At 42.4% G+C, this 18272-nt stretch overlaps 2 protein-coding genes across 3 annotated transcripts in view; both read left to right on the top strand.

Annotated features, from left to right (window-relative positions):
- The first annotated feature begins 597 nt into the window (after window positions 1–597).
- TMEM35A (transmembrane protein 35A) lies at window positions 598–12091 on the top strand. The gene is made up of 2 exons (XM_059910722.1): window positions 598–826; window positions 10328–12091. Exons 1-2 carry the CDS (start codon window positions 707–709, stop codon window positions 10739–10741), a joined length of 534 nt encoding a protein of 177 aa, XP_059766705.1. The 5' UTR covers window positions 598–706; the 3' UTR covers window positions 10742–12091.
- Window positions 12092–13652: 1561 nt separating this feature from the next.
- CENPI (centromere protein I) overlaps window positions 13653–18272 on the top strand; it is a 56323-nt gene continuing 51703 nt past the window's right edge. The window contains exons 1-3 of one of the 2 annotated variants that reach the window (XM_059910268.1): window positions 13653–13723; window positions 15466–15701; window positions 16323–16460. In XM_059910268.1, the coding sequence (XP_059766251.1) occupies window positions 15479–15701; window positions 16323–16460 (361 nt within the window). In that variant the 5' untranslated portion in view covers window positions 13653–13723; window positions 15466–15478. Of the gene's footprint in view, window positions 13813–15465; window positions 15702–16322; window positions 16461–18272 lie in introns of both variants that reach the window. The other variant, XM_059910267.1, reaches the window with a different exon arrangement.

Consider the following 18272-nt stretch of genomic DNA (forward strand, 5'->3'; position numbering starts at 1 on the left):
GGCAGTGGGAATTACTGGAAGATAAACCTCCAAAGAGAGGCAGAGGTCAAAATGTGGAGGCCCTTAAATGCCAAATTTAAAATTCTGGAGTTAAACACTGGGCAATGGGAGCCATGAAAGGTTTTGGAGGAAGAGAAAGATAAAGCCTTCTTTGGCAGCAATCAAGCTGGACAACTTTGCAGATTTATCCTCAAGTGTTACCAACTGCAGAAACCACCAACTCTGAGGACTAATGTTTTGACTGAGGGAAAGGAAAAGGGGAGAGAAGGGGAGAGGTTGGAAAAGGGGAGTGAATAATTAAAGGACTATACAGATAAAAAGCACTCCTGGTGCGAAGTGATAGAACGGTCTTCCTTAATTCCTCATTGCAGAGGCAGCCCAGGGACTGAACTCGAAGCATAACCTACCTTTTCCCCCATTTAAGACTTGAAGTTTCCACCTCAGTTTAGGACTTCCTTTAACATCGAGACTGTGCTTTTGGCCAGTGCGGAGAGAGCGTAGGGCATTAGGACCCAGCGATTGTTGTAGTGAGAGAGGTTGAATCTCGGTCTCTCAATTTTTCCCTCGAGCTCCCTCCTCTCCCTTTGTCATTCTAGCTGCCTGCTGCCTCCGCAGCGTCCCTCTAGCTCTCTCTGTGCTAAGTGCCTGCGCCTTAGACAGGGTGCGCAAAGCAGCAGTATTAGTCGGGACCTGCCTTGGTGACCCCATGGCATCCCCTAGAACCGTAACCGTCGTGGCACTCTCAGTGGCCCTGGGACTCTTCTTTGTTTTCATGGGGACTATCAAGTTGACCCCCAGGCTCAGCAAGGATGCCTACAGTGAGATGGTAAGTGAAGCAAACGGGTGATGAGGAGCGCACCCCCAAGGGATGGCGAGTACCTCTCCCCTTCTTTCCTTCCCGGTCCACGGTCCCAGCCCTTTCACCCCTACCCCCACCCCGGACCCTCCCTTCTCCCCAACAACTTTGCAGCTGGGAAGGAGCAGCTGGACGAGAGCGATTTCATTTGCGGGCTATGCCGGGAGCAACTGTTTTGGAGCCACTGAATGCCAGTTGGGGGAGGGGTTGCCCAGTGAGTACCCCCACCCCCAAGTAAACCGGAGGGCTGAGACCTGCGTAACACCTGTCATTGGCAGGAGCCCTTCCCTCCTTCCAGCACACCCAAAGTCCCGGCAGCCAGTCTGCAAGTCTGATTCCTTCCCTTGGAGCTAAGAGTTTAGCAAGCTGGAGAGTTTATTTATCTTGGGGAAGAACAAAAGGCAAGGAGGAAATAGCTGAGGGCGAATGGGCTACTGAAACAAGCAGTTTTTAGGGGGCGGGGAAGGTATTCCTCATCCCTGGCGGAGAGCCGATGGTGTTCCCCTAGCCGCCTGGGCGTGTGTCTATATCCTCGAGACAAAGCCGTCTTGGCCCAAATAAAGGTCACGGAGAGCCTGCTTCTTCCCCTTCTCTCAAGGGAGAGCTGGATGTTTTGTTTTATTTTGTTTTGCATATGGGCTAATCTGCAAAATCTGCAAAGTCTGCTTTTCCTCTCCTGCAAAATAGTCCTTAATCCCCACCTTGTCTCCTGTGGATGCCCAGGGCCAGGCCCTCTGCAGGTTTTCCCCTCCGCAGAGTTAGAATCACCTGAAGGTGAATGGCCAAAACATCTCCTCTGCAACCTGGGGGCTGGGCTGCTCTCCACAGTTGGGTGTGAAGAGGACTTGTTCCTATTGCTGTGGAGTACGAGGTGATGGCAGGGGATGTTTCCAGCACTTCCGCTCTCGCTTCTCCCCCTGTCACTTTGCCTCTTCATTTCCCCGCCCCAGCTGAAGAGAACCTGCTTCTCTCTGCTTTTGCCAGGCTGCCAGTAATGGGAGGGAGCCCATTAATGGGTTCTCAAGGTCAAGAAGGAAAAGAGCTTAGGGGAGGAAAAGGAGGGAGAGAGAAGAAAGGCAAGAGGGATTCCCCATTAGGGCTAAGGCAAGGAGGAATAGCCCCCACACGTTGACAGTTGACAGGAATAAATAGCTCTCCTGGAGCTCACTGCAGAGCCTTCCAGAGCCCCTCAACGTGAGCTGCAAGTGGATGGAGTCTGGCAAATCGTAGATGCTCAGAAATGTTTGCAGGCAGCTCTGGCTTCTGTCTCAGGGTTTGAGCTGGTGTGTCCCATGTCTCTCTCACCACAGGATCACCTTGGGGTCGGGGAGGGTGGCTGGGACTCAGGGGCCAAGGTCTAGCCCCAGTTGCAAATCCTAATGTGTTTCTCCTTCCCCCTTTCCCTCCTCCCAGAACATTTGACCAGATGGAATTGAAATCAGGTCAAAATGAGTATCCAAGGCAGCCTGCATTGGGGAGGGGAGGGGAAGTGGGGTAGCAGAAGCCACCAAAGGCAGAGGGAAAGGGTGGAGGGGAATTGCCACTATATTTTTTTCTTGGCAGCAGTAGTTTGGCGTTAGATTATAAATAAATGCATATGCTCTTGCTTTTCTTTCCTTTTCATATATGCATACATTTATATGTTTGTGTGTGTGTGCCTTGGGTATATTTAAGCTTTCCCTTGCCTTAGGGACATAGTACCCTTCTTCAGTATACTCCCTGTCTCCCTATATCCTGCTCAGCTGCTTTAGAGGCCGCCCAAGCTGCACCCTAAGTACAGTGTTAGGTTTTGCAGGCAATCCAACTAAGATGGAGTCACCGGGAAGCTTCCTATCAGCTTGGCAGGAGCTCATGAGGAGGACCAGCCACAAATGGGTTTGCAGTAGGTTTCTTCCTAGGGTGTGGAGCTATTACAGTTTAATGAAAGGCAGAAGAAATATATGAAGATTCCATATCATACAAAGGAACATATTTAAATAGGTATAATCTAATACAGCAGTACAGAACCATTGTGTGTGTGTGTGTGTGTGTGTGTGTGTGTACGTGTACGCACAGTTCCGTGCTTCTGTGCTCAGGGGCATCTGGAGGCAATGGAAGAACTATATCTAGCTGGGAGGTAAACTTCACAGTAGCATGAAGCTTGAGGAGGATTTTCAGACCGCCGTTTTCCAGGGTCCCCTCCCGCATTGAGAATTGGACCCCAGGCTAGAGATGGCTTTCTGGCATAGGGCCCACTGCATAGTGCCTGGGCCGGCCCAACTTTATTGTTGAATCCATAGGGAGTGGGGACAATTCAGTTCTAGTACAAAGAAGTTGCTCAGTTTATATTTGTTGAGTGGCTGGGTGAATGAATGAGTCATTGTAGCATTAGCTTGTCTTAGCTTGTCACCACCCTTCAGATTTCTCTGGTTGGCTCTTGATGATGCAGCTCAGAAGCCATTTCTTGCCCAACCAGAGATCAGCTGGGATGATTATCTGGGATTTTCTGTTTTGCATTTAGGAGTGATTCCTCTGCATTGATGGAGTTAGTCATGTATTGACTGCAGTGGCTTTTTGTATAAAATCTCAAGGTGTTGTTGTTGCTCTTGTTGTTTATTTGTTCTTTAAAACATCTCTGTGAGGTAGATTCATTTTTTAAAGTTATGCTTATTTTACTGATGGATAAACTGAAACAGAGCAAATTTAATGACTTATCCAAGATCCTAGGGTAAGCTGCTGTTGGAGCAGAGATTAGAAACCAAGTCTGTGACTCAATATTCCCAGTAGAGGAGTCATTAATGGTTACAACTGCTTTTTTGGATGTCAGAACTTACAACCGATTCTTGAAAATATCTGGCACATTTTTTCTCCTTTTTTGGTACCAGTTTAACTGCCCCAATCCCATATTTTGGGGTTTCATTTTACTTCGAAACCAATTTTTCAAATTTAGAGTTTTTTTTTTTTTTTTTTTTTTTTTTTTGCTTTTCTGTCAACTATTTTTTCTTGTTCTAAAGCCATTAGTGTTATGCTTAGGTGTTATCCCCTCCGTGGAAAATCACTGCTAAAAACCAGACAGACAAATGACTATGAACTTCTTTCCTGTCTCTCCTGGGGAAGCCAGGAAAGGTTAGTGGAAGGAGTACAGACTTTGAGTCATGTAGGTTTGGGTTCAAGACCTGACACTCTTAGTGTCTGTCTCAGTTTCCTCATCTGTAAAATGAGGATAACAACCTACCACAGGAAGTTGTTGTAAATATTAACTGAGATTACATATGGAAGCATCTAGTACAGTGTATGAATATGGTAGGTGTTCAAGAAATGCTCTGGGTTGAGGTGATGATAATTGATTCTATTTTATGCAATGGTTTCCTGACTAATTTGGCCAGTTTAAGGGATTGAAATCAGGCATGTAAAAGAGCAAGATGCTATTTCCTTATGCCGTGGTGAACAGACCTCTATGCAGTCAGCTAATATAGAAAACTCCACACTTGCTGCTGGGTAATACACAGTGGATCCCATGCAGAATTTCCGGATGCCTCTCTTGAATAGCCTGTTTGGTATGTGTCACTCCATACCTCCTCCCAATTTAGCAAGTGTCATTATAGAGTACTCTAAATCCCACGTGAATTCAACACGACTGACCACTCCCCTGACTAAATGCCTTCATTAATTCACTTGAAATTGTGAGACAGCACTTACAAATGCTGCTAAGCAGTTTAACATATGAATGGTTGACTTGCTCTAAATTTGGTGTTCAGCTCTTTGTAACAGTGGTTCTATCCTATAAGCACAAAGGGCCACAAATGGAATAGTAAGAAAACACCACAAATCCTGTCACATTGAAGCCAAAGGATTTTGACCCTGAGGAAGAGAGGGCAAAGTCTCTGACAGGGCAGGTCTCTGCCACTTCTTTGCATCCCCTTATAGGGAAGGTTTGTTGTTGATTTGGATGATTTGCTTATTTATAGTGAAATGCCCTCCAGTATTTCCCCAGGGTTTGTGTAGCCCTAGGAAAATACTCCAGATAGGTTTGGGCAGTTTATTTAATGTCCATAGGTGATCTTTTATACTTCCAATCACACTATTAATTGCTTTCCAACTACATAATAGTTGGAATGATAAGGTAATAATACTAAGATAATAATAATAAGATAGTAATTTACTGGTGCTTAGACTGTTCTCTGAGGTGGTACAGTACGTTTATTCCTTCAGAGAGGCAACTGACCCTGAGATGTGAAATGACTTTGCTTAGTTCACACAGCTAGCCATCCTAAGCTAAACTACATTGAAATTTATGCCAGGGAGCTTATAGCCTCTCAATGGCCAACAGCTGTGCTTGTTTCAGAGCGACTTTTGACTGACAGTGGAAGTCAGACCCTTCTCCCCTTAGATGCAATCTGGGAGGGATCCACTTTGGTTAGTAGGACCAGGTTTGCCAGCTTCCTTTTTAGGTGGGCATTTTATGACAGTGGAAGGTAGAACTGCTTAAAAGGTGTTTTTCATTCACATGGATATTTGGCAATTAAACATGTGATGGTTTATTATTGCATTTAAGAAATGATCTATGATTCACATATGGCTATTTTTCCTACAGAGATTCAGGAAAATCATACTTGAAACAGTAACTTTTGCAGCACTTATGTAGCCTTTATGATCTAAGATATCAACCAGGCTGAGATTTTTAGCCAAAATATATTTTTGTCAGTGCCCTCTTTTGCTTTCATATAGTTTTTTCCCTGTAAATTGTATTGAAGTATAACATACATACTGAAATGTGCGCCTAAGTGTATACAGCTTGAGGAATTTTCAGAATCCCCCTGCGTAACCAGCACCCATATCAAGAAGCAGAACATGACCAGCATCCTAGACACCTCCCTCCTGGCCCCTTCTGATTACTACCTCTCCAAGGGTAAATCCCAACTCCAACAATATAAGTTAGTTTCATCTGTTTTTGAACTTTATATAAATGGAATTATACAGTATATTAGCCAAAAATTTTTTTCTTTTACCTAACTAGCCTAAGTGAACTAAAGTAAACCAGTTGTGAGCTGCTCAAGTTTAATGTAATTAATATGAGATCATGGCCCCTGGGGTGTTGTGAAGAATAAATGATAAAAAGAAAAAAGGTATAACTAAAGAAAGGCTCCATATGATTTTGACTCATGTCTGAATCATATCGTCTCATACGATAAAAACGGACCTGCTTGAATCATTGCTATTATCATTTAAATAATTACTGTGGCTTGCAAACATATGTATTTCTAATTGTGTGGTTCATTAATGATAAAATATGTGTGTGTGGCCCTTGGTTGATGCTATGACGTTATGATTCTTTGACCAAATCTCCAAAATGCTCATTTAATTTACAAAAGGGGAAACTGAGGTAATAAAATACTTAGTAATTTTCTGCAAGCAATTTAGGGGCAAAACTAAAATTGGAATTTAGCTTATCTTAGCCCAAGGGTATTGCTAGATGACTGCCTTTGATTAAAGGGATTTGAAACATTTGACTAAACCCTTCTGTCTCCTGCTTCCTTCCCCTATAAGGAAACTATGGTTTCAGGGTCTGGGTCATGGCAATGAAAAAGAAACAGACATAACAAAGTGAACTTCCAGAGCCTTTTGGGAGAGTGACTCAGTCAACTCCTTTTATTCTTACTGTCAGAACAATTAAAGTCGTTAGAGATCTAATTACTATAGACTTAAGACAGGTGGCCCTTCTATTGTTGGAATTGAGGTGGCCCAGACCAAGTATTGTTGCTGCTGGCAATAGCAGAATACTTTTGATGTCTCTATCCTACTCCACAGGAGAAAGAATAAAGGGCTTCCTAGACTGTCAAAACCACATCCAAGCTTAGTCCCATCTCTAAGTTAAACATGACTTCCCTATCAGGAGTCGTGGAGAATAGATGCTATCTGTACCTACTCAGCTTTGAACTAAAGATTTGATGAAATGGCTTATCCACATGCAGTTTCCTCTTGAGAAAGAAGGAAAGAAAGAAGCAACTGCTGCATAAAAATATCTACAGCTGCAGTTTAAGAGGTTAGATAAACAACTGAAAAAGTAATATGGAGTTAGAGCAAATGGAGAGAACAATGATCACTGAAGTCATAGGAACTTGATTTAAAGCCCTGGAATTTGGCCTACAGATTTCACTATAGTATAGATAAAAATCTATTCCTAAATGATGGGTGGTTAGCCCTAGGCAAAAAAGGAATGTTTCCAGAAGGCATTCAGTCAGCATCTGGAAATCTTGGCTCTGCACTGACTGTAAGGAACTCATCCTGCTTCCTGTGTTCATTATGTCAGAAGGTTACACTTAGGATTTAGGAACTGCCTCTTGGGGAGCTTTGTGTTGCTAATTTAAAAAGGTCCTAGCTTGAAAGTGTTAAGGAAAACTCTTGGGTCTAGATTTCTTTCCCTTATGTCCCCCTGCTACCATCACCAGAGTGTTGAGGGAGAGAGAGTGGGCAGGTGGCATCTAGGTTAATAGTGAGAGGAAACTACCAGATGCCCTAATCCTCGGCTCAGCTCTGCTCCACATGGGTCTAGCTCAGTTCAGCCCAGGGTTTTACTCTGCCTACCGGTCAACCTCTCTCCTAATTTTTCTCTGAAAATCCCTGATTTAACCTAAAATGGGAAGAGGGAGGAAGAACGACTGATACTTTGTGTTTCACTATATGCTCAGGAACAGATTAGGGACTAGAGGTGAATAAAGGTAAATAAAGACAGGATCTGACAGGGCTAGGATTAGGAAGAGGTGTGAGGCAGTGTTGTGCAAGTGCAGAATCAGATCCTGCCTCTATTTAAAGTTGTGATATTTTATTTGTTGTGGATATTATTTACCTTAATCAATGAGTGTTTTGGTGCCTTCTTAAATTTTGCACTCAGGGGACATAGGCTTACTTCATCTTAGTCCCAGCCCTGCTCAGGAAAATGAGGCTCAGAGAGGGCAAATAATTTGCCCAGGGACACCAACTAGAAAATGACAGAGATGGGATTTGAAGCCAATCCTGTTTGAATCCAAATCCATTCTTTTTTTTTTTTTTTTTTTTTTTTTTTACTAAACCAGTGGTCTTGAAACAGTACTCATAAAGGACTATCTTGTGCTACTCATGATAATTAATCCATGAAATAAAGGTGCATTCACTAGAGAAATGACTTAACATTTGTTCCAAACTAGAGTGTGTGAACACTATTCTAAGCACCAGATGCTCCTGACAGGTCAAGTTGGCTTTCTGCCTGATTCTTGTAATACTTGTCTTGCATCTGGTGCTTTTGACTATTCTCTTCTTAAAATTGTTGGCCCCTATGACCCCATCTCTCCTGGTTTTCCTCCTACTTTTCTGACCACACTTGCTTCTGTCTATTTTGTGGATTCTCTTCCTCCTCCCATTTTTTAAATGTCTGTCACACATTTTCCCACTGTATACATTCTACCTGGGCATACTGATAACTGTCAATTCTGTATCTTTACCCCAGACCTCTATTATTGAGCTGCCTACCAGACATCTCCACTTAGGTGTCTTAGAGATACTTCAACTAAAAAACTCCAAATTGAGTTCCTCATTCCTTCCTGCCCCATCCCCCTCTTCTCCTGGATGCATTCTTGACTTCTCCGTTTCCCTCAGTGTCCACATCCAATGAGACATCAATTCCTGTTGATTGTGCATTCAAAGTATCCTTGAGTCTCTCCCTTTCCCTCTATCCTTACTGTCATTACTCTAGCCCAGTTCTCTCACCTGATCTCCTCGCTTCCAGGCATACCCCTTCCAATCCATCCTCCATGCTACTTCCAGAGGGACCTTCCTTAAAAGCAGATTATGTTGCTCCCCTGGCTTATAGGATAAAGTCCAGCTCCACAACGTAACACTCCATGATCTGATTCATATCTGTCTTCTCTGTCTCATGTCTCACCCTTTCCCCCTTCCTCCCCCAACCTATGCCGAGCTGGGGCAGTGTTCGAAACACGCCAGTCTATTTTGTGCTTCAGGGCCTTTGCTCATCCAGCTTCCTCTGCCCTCGATGCCCTTCCCTTATTGATCTTGCAAACATCTGCTCTTCTTTTAAGATTCTACTCTAGCTTTTCTCAGTCCCCATCTAGGGAGATTTGACCACTCTGGTGTGCCTCCACTGTACCTACTACATAGTTTATTTCAGCACCCATAACACTTTATTGCACTTATGTACTTCCATAACTTTTCTTCTCATAAACTCAAACTTCAGGAAGGCAGGGCTTTTGAATGATTGATGTCTGTATCTGGAGTACTGAGTACAATGCCTAGCACAGGAGGCACTTAATAAATATTGAATGAATTAATGGATACTTCATGAAAACAAAGTAGTGGGCAAAACCAGAAAGACACTTGATAAAATCTCATCACTTTACTACAAAAGGAGGATTGGGTCAATCTAAATAGTGAAAAATATGATTATCTATTACTCTAAGGTCAGTATAATTCTATTACTTTGTAGTATATCCACTGCCTCCCTTCTCTGTTCCATGATATCTGCCTTTGGGCTACAATTAGATCTTATACAGTACTCTCTTATATACCACTAACCATGCTGCTTTATAATGTTGTTTATGCATCTGTTTCCCCCCACTACACTGAGAGCTTCTTGACCCTATCATATTCATCTCTATATCTCCATCACATAATCCATAATAGGTATTCAGTAAATGTTTATTGAATTAAAATTAATGAACCTGAACTAGGCTAATCAAAGTAGTGTCTTGTAAAATCCTAGGGATTTATCTCAGTGACCATAAGAACGATTTTTGTCTTACTATATTTTAAAGATATATAAGGGGCTAACATTTGCATACATTTAAATTTTTCTGTTTGCTTAGCACACACTTTTTTTATTTTTACAGATACCACAAATGTAAACTCCAACTCAGCTCTTTTTTGAATTAACACAGATTCCAAATTAGGGAAGTCCAAATTAGTGAGGCTTTACCGCCTTGTCTCATTTTTGTTGGTATTCATATGCATCTGGGTTTGGACAATGTAGGCACTAGAAAATGTGGATGTGGCTAATCAGTACCAGTTTTTATGGGCCCAGTGAATTTTCTTTTAAATTCTTAATGTTGTTTATGATTTATAATCAGAAAAAAATTTTTTTAATAAAAGGTGCTTCCACTGCAGGGGCCATGGGTTTGATCCCTGATCGGGGAACTAAGATCCCGCATCCCGCCCACATGGCGTGCCCACCCCCCCCCCCCCAAATTTTTTTTTTAAACTATAAAGCCAAATTCTCTTACCTTTGGTGCTGTTACTAAGGTTTAAATCACAGGGATCTCAGCAGATTGCTTGCTTTTTTCCTTAATTACAAGGCTTTTATTTAGGGGGCACAGTAAAAAAGAATATGACACCCTTGTCTGGTGTGGAAAGGGAATGGTGGGGAAGAAGGACCTTGCTTGTGTTTTCTTCATTCTGTTAAAATCATGGTTAATGCAGCGATTTCCTTATGGTATTCCACTCTAGAAACGTGCTTACAAGAGCTATGTCCGAGCCCTCCCTCTGCTGAAGAAAATGGGGATCAATTCCATTCTCCTCCGCAAAAGCATTGGTGCTCTTGAGGTGGCCTGTGGCATTGTCATGACCCTTGTGCCTGGGCGTCCCAAAGATGTGGCCAACTTCTTCCTACTCTTGCTGGTGTTGGCTGTGCTCTTCTTCCACCAGCTAGTCGGTGATCCTCTCAAACGCTACGCCCATGCCCTGGTGTTCGGCATCCTGCTTACCTGCCGCCTACTGATTGCCCGAAAGCCCGAAGACCGGTCCTCTGAGAAGAAATCCTCGCTGCCAGGGAATGCGGGGAGTACCGGCAATGCGGGAAATACCGAGGAGCAGCCGTCCTTATATGAGAAGGCCCCTCAGGGCAAAATGAAATTGTCGTAGGAAAGCGGAAGTGCAAGAAAGTGGACCTTCCAGGCAGTTGCCTCCATGACACCCAGGAAGATGTCAGTGTGTGTTTTTCATTTGATTTATTTATCTTGGGGGAAAAGGGACAAATATAACCTGCAAGTTAATGGCCCTATTGGCTTGTGTACACCTATACCCTAAAATGACCTCCCCACATAGATGTATGTGCACCACCTTTAATCACTCTGGGGCAACTCTCACATCTTGCTGCATGTACATGTATATGGCTAACTATTGAAGTGTATTTGTGAGATGGACTCCAGCAAGCATGTGACTGTGAGATTAAGTGTGGGAAAATCTTACTGTGTGTGTGTGTTTGCGTGTTTGCACACACGTGCGAAGGAGAAGGCTCTGATCTTGAACTAATCCTGCATAGATATCCTTCCCTTCATAGACTGATTCTGGTGAAGGCAGAATAAAATAAATCTCCTATAAAGAGAATCCTACTTACTTCTTGGTATAAAACAAACTATGTATTCCCACGGGATGGGGGAATCCCTCACTAGATTAAGCTGAAAACTTAAACCTACCACTTTAGGAAAAATTTCCTTCAATTTGAGACACTGAGTTACACGTAAAATGAATTAACTTCTACTTTAACAGTTGTTTACATTGTAAATACTCCATACTGAGTTTAATTAAAATAAGGGAAATGTGCAGTCAATAGATAATCTAATTCTTCAAGTGATAAAATTGGAAGTTTCACCTTGCCTTTGTCGGAGCCCAACCTACTAAGCTCCTTTACTCACACTTGGAAACTGAAACAGTAAACTTTATATCGGACATCTTTTTTGGATTTTCTTAAGCCAAAAGCTGCCTCACTTCCACTATTCTCAGCAGCTAACCAGGATTTGGCAGCTGCTCCACTGTTGCGGTTGAGGGAGCGAGGATTAGTCCCGTTAGAAGTCTGTGAATCTCAAACTAGCTGTTCTTTTAAATCATCTGAAATTTGACAGAGGAGCCGTATCCAGTGTTTTGCTGCCAAACAGATTCACTATTCCTATTGAATTTTCATTGAGCTTTGCTAGTGTAAGCAGAGATCCAAGTTACCCCCACAGCTGTCTCCTCTACACCTCTTTATCATTCCAGTGAGTGGAGTTTAGCTGGGGGAAGGACATTTGATATAGGCTAGTTGGATTGAGCAGTATGAAAATTTGCTTTCTTCATTACGTACTGCTGCTTCTCCTTGTTAGATGTGCTTTGATGGTTTTAATATTATTGTGCCAGGGATGGGAAAAGGGGTGGGAGTGTTGTGTGTGGGGGGAGTACAAATTATTGTATTTTCTTCGATATCATTGTTCTTGTTGATTGATACCTCTCTGTCTTATTTCTCTCATTCTTTCAAAATAAAAATTTTTGAAGTTTGGAGGAAGTGGTCTGGACAAATAATGAAAATCTGGAAAGAAAGGGTCATGTCATGGGATTCAGGTTGTCTTATTTTTGAGTGGATGAGGGAGGAGGATAAAGAGAAGGGGGAGTACAATAACTTAATATACTAATGAGGTTACTAACTTTCCAATCTCATTTAAGTTTCCTCACACTTCTGTGATGTCAGCACATAAGACCGAAAGCCACAAAATTAGATCTCAATACAGTTCCCAGGTTTGGGGAGTTCTGCTTTATTAGGTGATGCCAAGGGAAGGTAGAAGAATGATTTCAGAAATAATTGCAGGTATATTAAATAAAGATGAACCAGTGTCTCTCACTATATATGCATCCACAAACTGGCACAAATTCCCGTGCCACAGACTTGTCACATTAGGCAAGTTATTTTACCACTCAGGGCCCCAATTTCATTTACAAAAATAAGGGGATTGAAGGCTTAAAATTCTTTCAATTTACATTTGAGTATGAAATGATTATGAAAAAATGACTCGAGAAATTTTCAGTTTTACTAGATAAGGAAGATCAGCTATCATAGAAAATGCTGAACACTCAGTTCTCATGCATGATTAAATATGATTTCTTGAAAGTACTCTGAAAACAATGTAAGATGTGGTAAATAATCATTTTTTGCTGTAGTCTTTCCCAAATACATCAACTTAGTCTGATTCTTCATCTCTCCCCAAGATTGCAAAGTTTCCTCCCACACTTTTGCCTATAGTTTATGGGTATATTTTGGCCTCAAAAAAATCAGTGAGAGTCATTAAATTTTTATCTTTCCTCTCCAGTTCCTACTCTAGTAAGAGACTAAACTAGGGACTAAGTTCAGGTCTCAGACTAAGCCCTTGCTGCTGTTTTAGCCAGTTTCTTTAAGGTCCATCGATTCCTCAAAGTTAGGAATCTTTACTTGTTGACTGGCCGGCTACCTACAAGATGCCACATCTGGCTCAGGACATACGTTTCCAGCATACTCTAGAAGGTATGCGTGCCCATCCTCGGTAAAAGGAGGGCAAATTCAGCCGCTGTCCTTTCCTCCCACCTCCTAGCGACAGCTTCAGAGGTGTCAGACCCTTTAACCTAATTCTCTTGCCCAACATGGGAGAAGCAGCCTTTATTGAGAAGTTTGCAGTTTCATATTTTCCTACAGATTCAAAGTCCCGACCTTTGGGGTCAATCTGAGCAAATGGATCACTGTAATTGGTCTTGTTAAACTCAAGAACCGAGACACTAATTGTTCCGTTTTAGGCACAGTGACGAATGGGAACAATATTAGAACAGTGGGAACATCAGCCAATGGGCTGATTTCAGCAGCAACTGCCCGCTAGCCGGGCGTCCCCGGGCCTGGCGGGTGTGGCCGGCGGCTCTGCGGAATTGCGTTTGCGTCAGCGTGGGCGCGCGCGCCGCTTCGCGCCATTGAGCTGTGACCCAACCAATCAGGCTTCAGCAGAGAGCGTGGCTCCGCCCTGAAGCCCCTTGTGTCGCCGTGGAAGCGCATGCGCGGGGCGGAGCCCGCTCATTCGAATCCGGGAGGTGACGTTTGGACTCCAGAGGCTTTGGGACTGAGGAGTATTTTAGGTGAGGTGCTTTTAAACACCGGGCAAAGTGGGAGCCCTGAGGCCGAAGGGAATCAATCTCCTGACTTCTGAGCAAGACTGTCCTACAAGGTATCGGGTTTTTCCCCAGACCGGGAATCTGCCCAGTGGGTCAGTTGTCGTGGCCAAGTTCGCTCCTTGCTGGGGCAGGCTGTGAAAGGGGGTCCTTGGGGAGCGATGGGACGGTTCCACCGGAAAGGGCCAGAAGCTGCTCGCCCGCCCTTCTTTCGTAGGACCCGAGGAAACAACTCGGAACCTGGAACTTCTTGGTGGGTTAGACATACATATTGCTCTTCTGCTCCAGCCTCATCTGTTCTAGGGAGGTGGGGTTGATTGTCATTACGACCATTCCCTTAGTTTTTCCTATTTGAAGCCCAAAACTTAGAAGTCATTCTGGCTTCCTCTCTTTCTTTTTCCTTACATCCAATTCCTTTATTACGGCCTTGCCCAGTCTCCTTCCAAAACATTTCACGAATACAATCATTTTCTACCTCTCCTACCATTTACACCTTAGGCCAGGTTCAGATTGCAGTCATATCTCTTCTGGACTTTTGCTAGACCCTTTTAATTGTCTATTTCCACTCCTGCACCCCTAACATTCTGTTTTCCGCACTGCAGCTAAAATGATCTTAAAACATAAATCAGATGGTATCACTCCTCTCTGTAACAGTCTTCCCTTCCCCCATAGTTGCCTATGACACTTAAAAACCAAATTCCTTGTTCTGGCTTACAACCCCAATATAGCAGTCCCTGTCTGCCTTTTTGACTTCGTCTCCCACTACTCTGTACCTCTTTCATGCCACTACCCCACCGACCCTCGCCTCTTACCGGTGTTGTTGCTGTTTCTTTAACACACAGAGCTCTTGCTTTAAGGTCTTAGCATGTCTTGTTCTTTCCTCTCCATGAAATACTCTTCCACCAGCTCTTAACGTGGTTGGTTCCTCCTGGCATTCAAATCTCAGCTTAAAGGTCACATCAGAGAGGTGTTCTCTGAACACTTATTCCAAAGTAGCTTCTCACCCCCACCTCTCTTCTATGACATCACTGTATATTATGTTCACTATTAGTTATTTACTTATTTATTGACTCTCACAACTCCTCTTCACTCCACCCCCATAAGTTTCATGAGAGCACAGACCTTGACTGTTTTGTTATTTTATCCCCGGTGAGTAGAATTGTGCATGGCATATATTGTAGATGATGCTCAGTAATTATTTATTGAATAAGTGAATTATCGGGGCATGTTTCTGTTCTGAGAATCCTTGGTTTGGCCACCAGTTTGTCTTTAACTTAGCACTGACAAAGCAGGCAACATTAAAGTTTAAAAGCAAAATCAAGGCAGGGTGGAGAAAAATAGGAGTGGAGAAAGTAACATTGAGTTCATGAGATGGATTAGTTTTGGACTCACTTATGTGATATAGCCCTTTTAAGAGAATTTGTTATGTTGCCTGTACTCTTACTGTTTTTTTCCCCTCACAAGGCCAGCTAGTGAATGTTACCTTGGAGAGTTGTTTCTGTTCCTATTTAGGTCAAGGGCTTTTGGAGAAAGTTAACCTATAGATTTTGTTGCCTGGATTGCTGTCAGTTTTTTTATTGTGTACCTGTATGCTAGGTCCTCTGTACTAAATGTGGGAATACCGGCATGTGTGATCCCTGTCTTTGTGGAGTAAAAAGGGAGGGACAGTTTGGCTGGTTAATGGTAACTTGACACTTGTTTCTGTATAGAACACGTGCAGTAATGTCACTTCAAAGGGAAGTTAAGAACTCTCAGGCACAAAAGAGGACTTCACAAGGTAGTAATAGCTATCAGACTAGACTCTCGGCCTGGAAAGTAAAAGAGGACCTAAGTGACTCAAAGAGCATCTCGAAACATGGACAAAACAATCCAGTGGAAGATTATGAACATGCTGATGATCAAGCAGAAGGCGCTCTGCAAATAGCACTGACATACTTTGAGAAAGGTAAGACAGATTGTTTTCCTTATGTTAAGTCCTATTCCTGTAAAAATATTCAGACTTTTTTTCTTAAGGATTTTTAAAGGAAAGCATATTTTTGCTCATTCGTGATTTTTGTTTATTTAATGGACATTTATTGAGCACTTACTACATATCAGTATGCTAGGTACTAGGGATATAGCAACAAAGCATGTTCCTGGCAGAGTGGTTTCCAAACTGTTGCACATTGGGATTTCCCGAGAATCTTTAAAACCCACTGGTACCTGGCATCCACTCTTAGACTTTCTGATTTTATTGGTATGGGATACAAGCTGGGCATTGGGATTGTTTAACGGCTCCTTAGGTGATTCCAACGTGCAGCAAAGTTTGGGAACCACTGCCCTAGTTTTTGCAACAGCTTAGTCTAAGTTCAGTGCTTTTAGTTAGTTTAGAGCAGAGAAGCCAGGGAAGGATTCAGTTTTCCTGCTTTGCTGTGAAGTGTTCTAGGGTTTTAAAGGCTTTGAAGGGTTTTTAGGAAGACATCTTTTACGTAAAGCTATTCCTTTGAAGAATCGTAATTGTAACTGTTGAGGCTGAGGAGTGAGAGAGTTTTAAAGTCCTCACTATTTAATATTGTTCCTCTTCCAGGTCCCGTTAAAACTTCACAGAGTAAAGATAAAACCTTGGAGAAACACTTGAAAACTGTGGAAAATGTGGCGTGGAAGAATGGGTTAGCTCCAGAAGGAATCGACATTCTATTAAATGTGGCCCTCAGTGGCAAATTTGGTATGTCAAGGGGATAAATTTTTCAGTTTGCTATTTGTTTTGCCTTTCAGACTTTGAATTAGATTGTTGATTGGAATCAGCTGCAGTTAAAGAACTATATATTTTTCCTATTCTCTTCATAAAACCAATCTGATAAGATTATATCAATAAAATGGGCCTTTCTTGTGTTCAGACTACCTTATGAACCAAAAGTTTCTATGTGCATATGCTGAAAATGGCTAGTTATCACATATCTTTACAAATAAAATGGATTCTTGTCACCAAATACATGGGAGCCATTTTTAGTATTTCTCTTAAGAAGGATAGATAATAATTTAAATAGTGTTGCTGGAAGGCACATTAAGAGATCACTTGGTCTATTTTATTGCCTTTAGGTTCACTTATCTATGGCAAGTCCCTGTTGATACTGTCTCCATTCCAGTGTCTGTGGCCTTAATAGTCAAGATGTTTTTTCTTTTGTGCCAATGCTTCCTTTTCTGTTCTAAGTTCATTTGTAATGGCAGTGGGGGGAGAGTCTTAGAAAGAAATCATATCTGTCCGTTATTCTTTTTACTCGAGAAGAACCTTTTAACCTACCCTCACCCAAATTGAGACTTAGAGAGTATTTTAGCCCTTGAACATTCTCATTTTAAAGGTGAGGAAACTGAAGCCCAGAGTGGTTAAAGAGACTTGCTTAATCTCAGAGCTAGAACTGGGGATCTCAGATCTCCTAACTCCCCTTCTAGTGTTTATGCTGCACCACACTGCTACTGGGTTTTCTCCTTTTTTTTTTTTAAATTAAGACAACTATCAAAATTGAATACTTTATATACCATTTTCTAGCCCTTGCATATTGGGTTCCTTTGTGCATACCCTATCATGTTTGCAGGTGTGTGTGTGTGTGTGTGTGTGTCTGTCTGTCTGTCTGTCTGAGAGAGAGAGACAGCATATTACTAGCCGAATTCAGTATATGACTTGCAGGAATTTTAGTTCTCTATATTTTTTAAAATTTTTATTTATTTATTTTTGTCTGCATTGGGTCTTTGTTGCTGCGCGCAGGCTTTTCTCTAGTTGCGGCGAGTGGGGGCTACTCTTCGTTGCGGTGCGCGGGCTTCTCATTGCAGTGGCTTCTCTTGTTGCAGAGCACGGGCTCTAGGTGCATGGGCTTCAGTAGTTGTGGCACGCGGGCTCAATAGTTGTGGCTCACGGGCTCTAGAGCACAGGCTCAGTAGTTGTGGCGCATGGGCTTCGTTGCTCCACAGCATGTGGGATCTTCCCGGACCGGGGCTCAAACCCGTGTCCCCTGCATTGGCAGGTGGGTTCTTAACCACTGTGCCACCAGGGAAGTCCCTAGTTCTCTATTTTTACCTGATTAGTTCTCTTTGTTTTCCTAGAAAGTTAAATTTGACCTAATAAAATTGGTCTTCTTCTAAGTGGTTTCAGATTGGTTTTGACAAATTTCTAGGAATTCATATTTAACTGATTAGTGTCTATTGAGAACAATTCTATCTATCCCTTCTCCCCTTAAAACATGTATAGAATGTACAGATGTTTTCTATTTTGGAATTTCTCTTTTCTTTTTTGATATCTCAGAAATTAACGTTTAGAAGGTTTTCGTGATGTTTGCCAGGTCTTGTTGCAAATGCATGCATGTTTCAAAATGCATGCATGTTTCAAAATGCATGCCTCAGACTTAGAAACTTGTATGTAACAATTTAAAAAATAATCTCTGGCTTTCTAGTCTAATTTCGTTTTTCTGTTAAGCTGGAATTTGGTGACATTAAATGTAGCCTCATTAATTGCTTTTCTCCTTTTAGTTATTTCTGTGATATC

Source organism: Balaenoptera ricei, chromosome X, assembly GCF_028023285.1.
Source record: "Balaenoptera ricei isolate mBalRic1 chromosome X, mBalRic1.hap2, whole genome shotgun sequence".
NCBI lineage: Eukaryota > Metazoa > Chordata > Mammalia > Artiodactyla > Balaenopteridae > Balaenoptera > Balaenoptera ricei.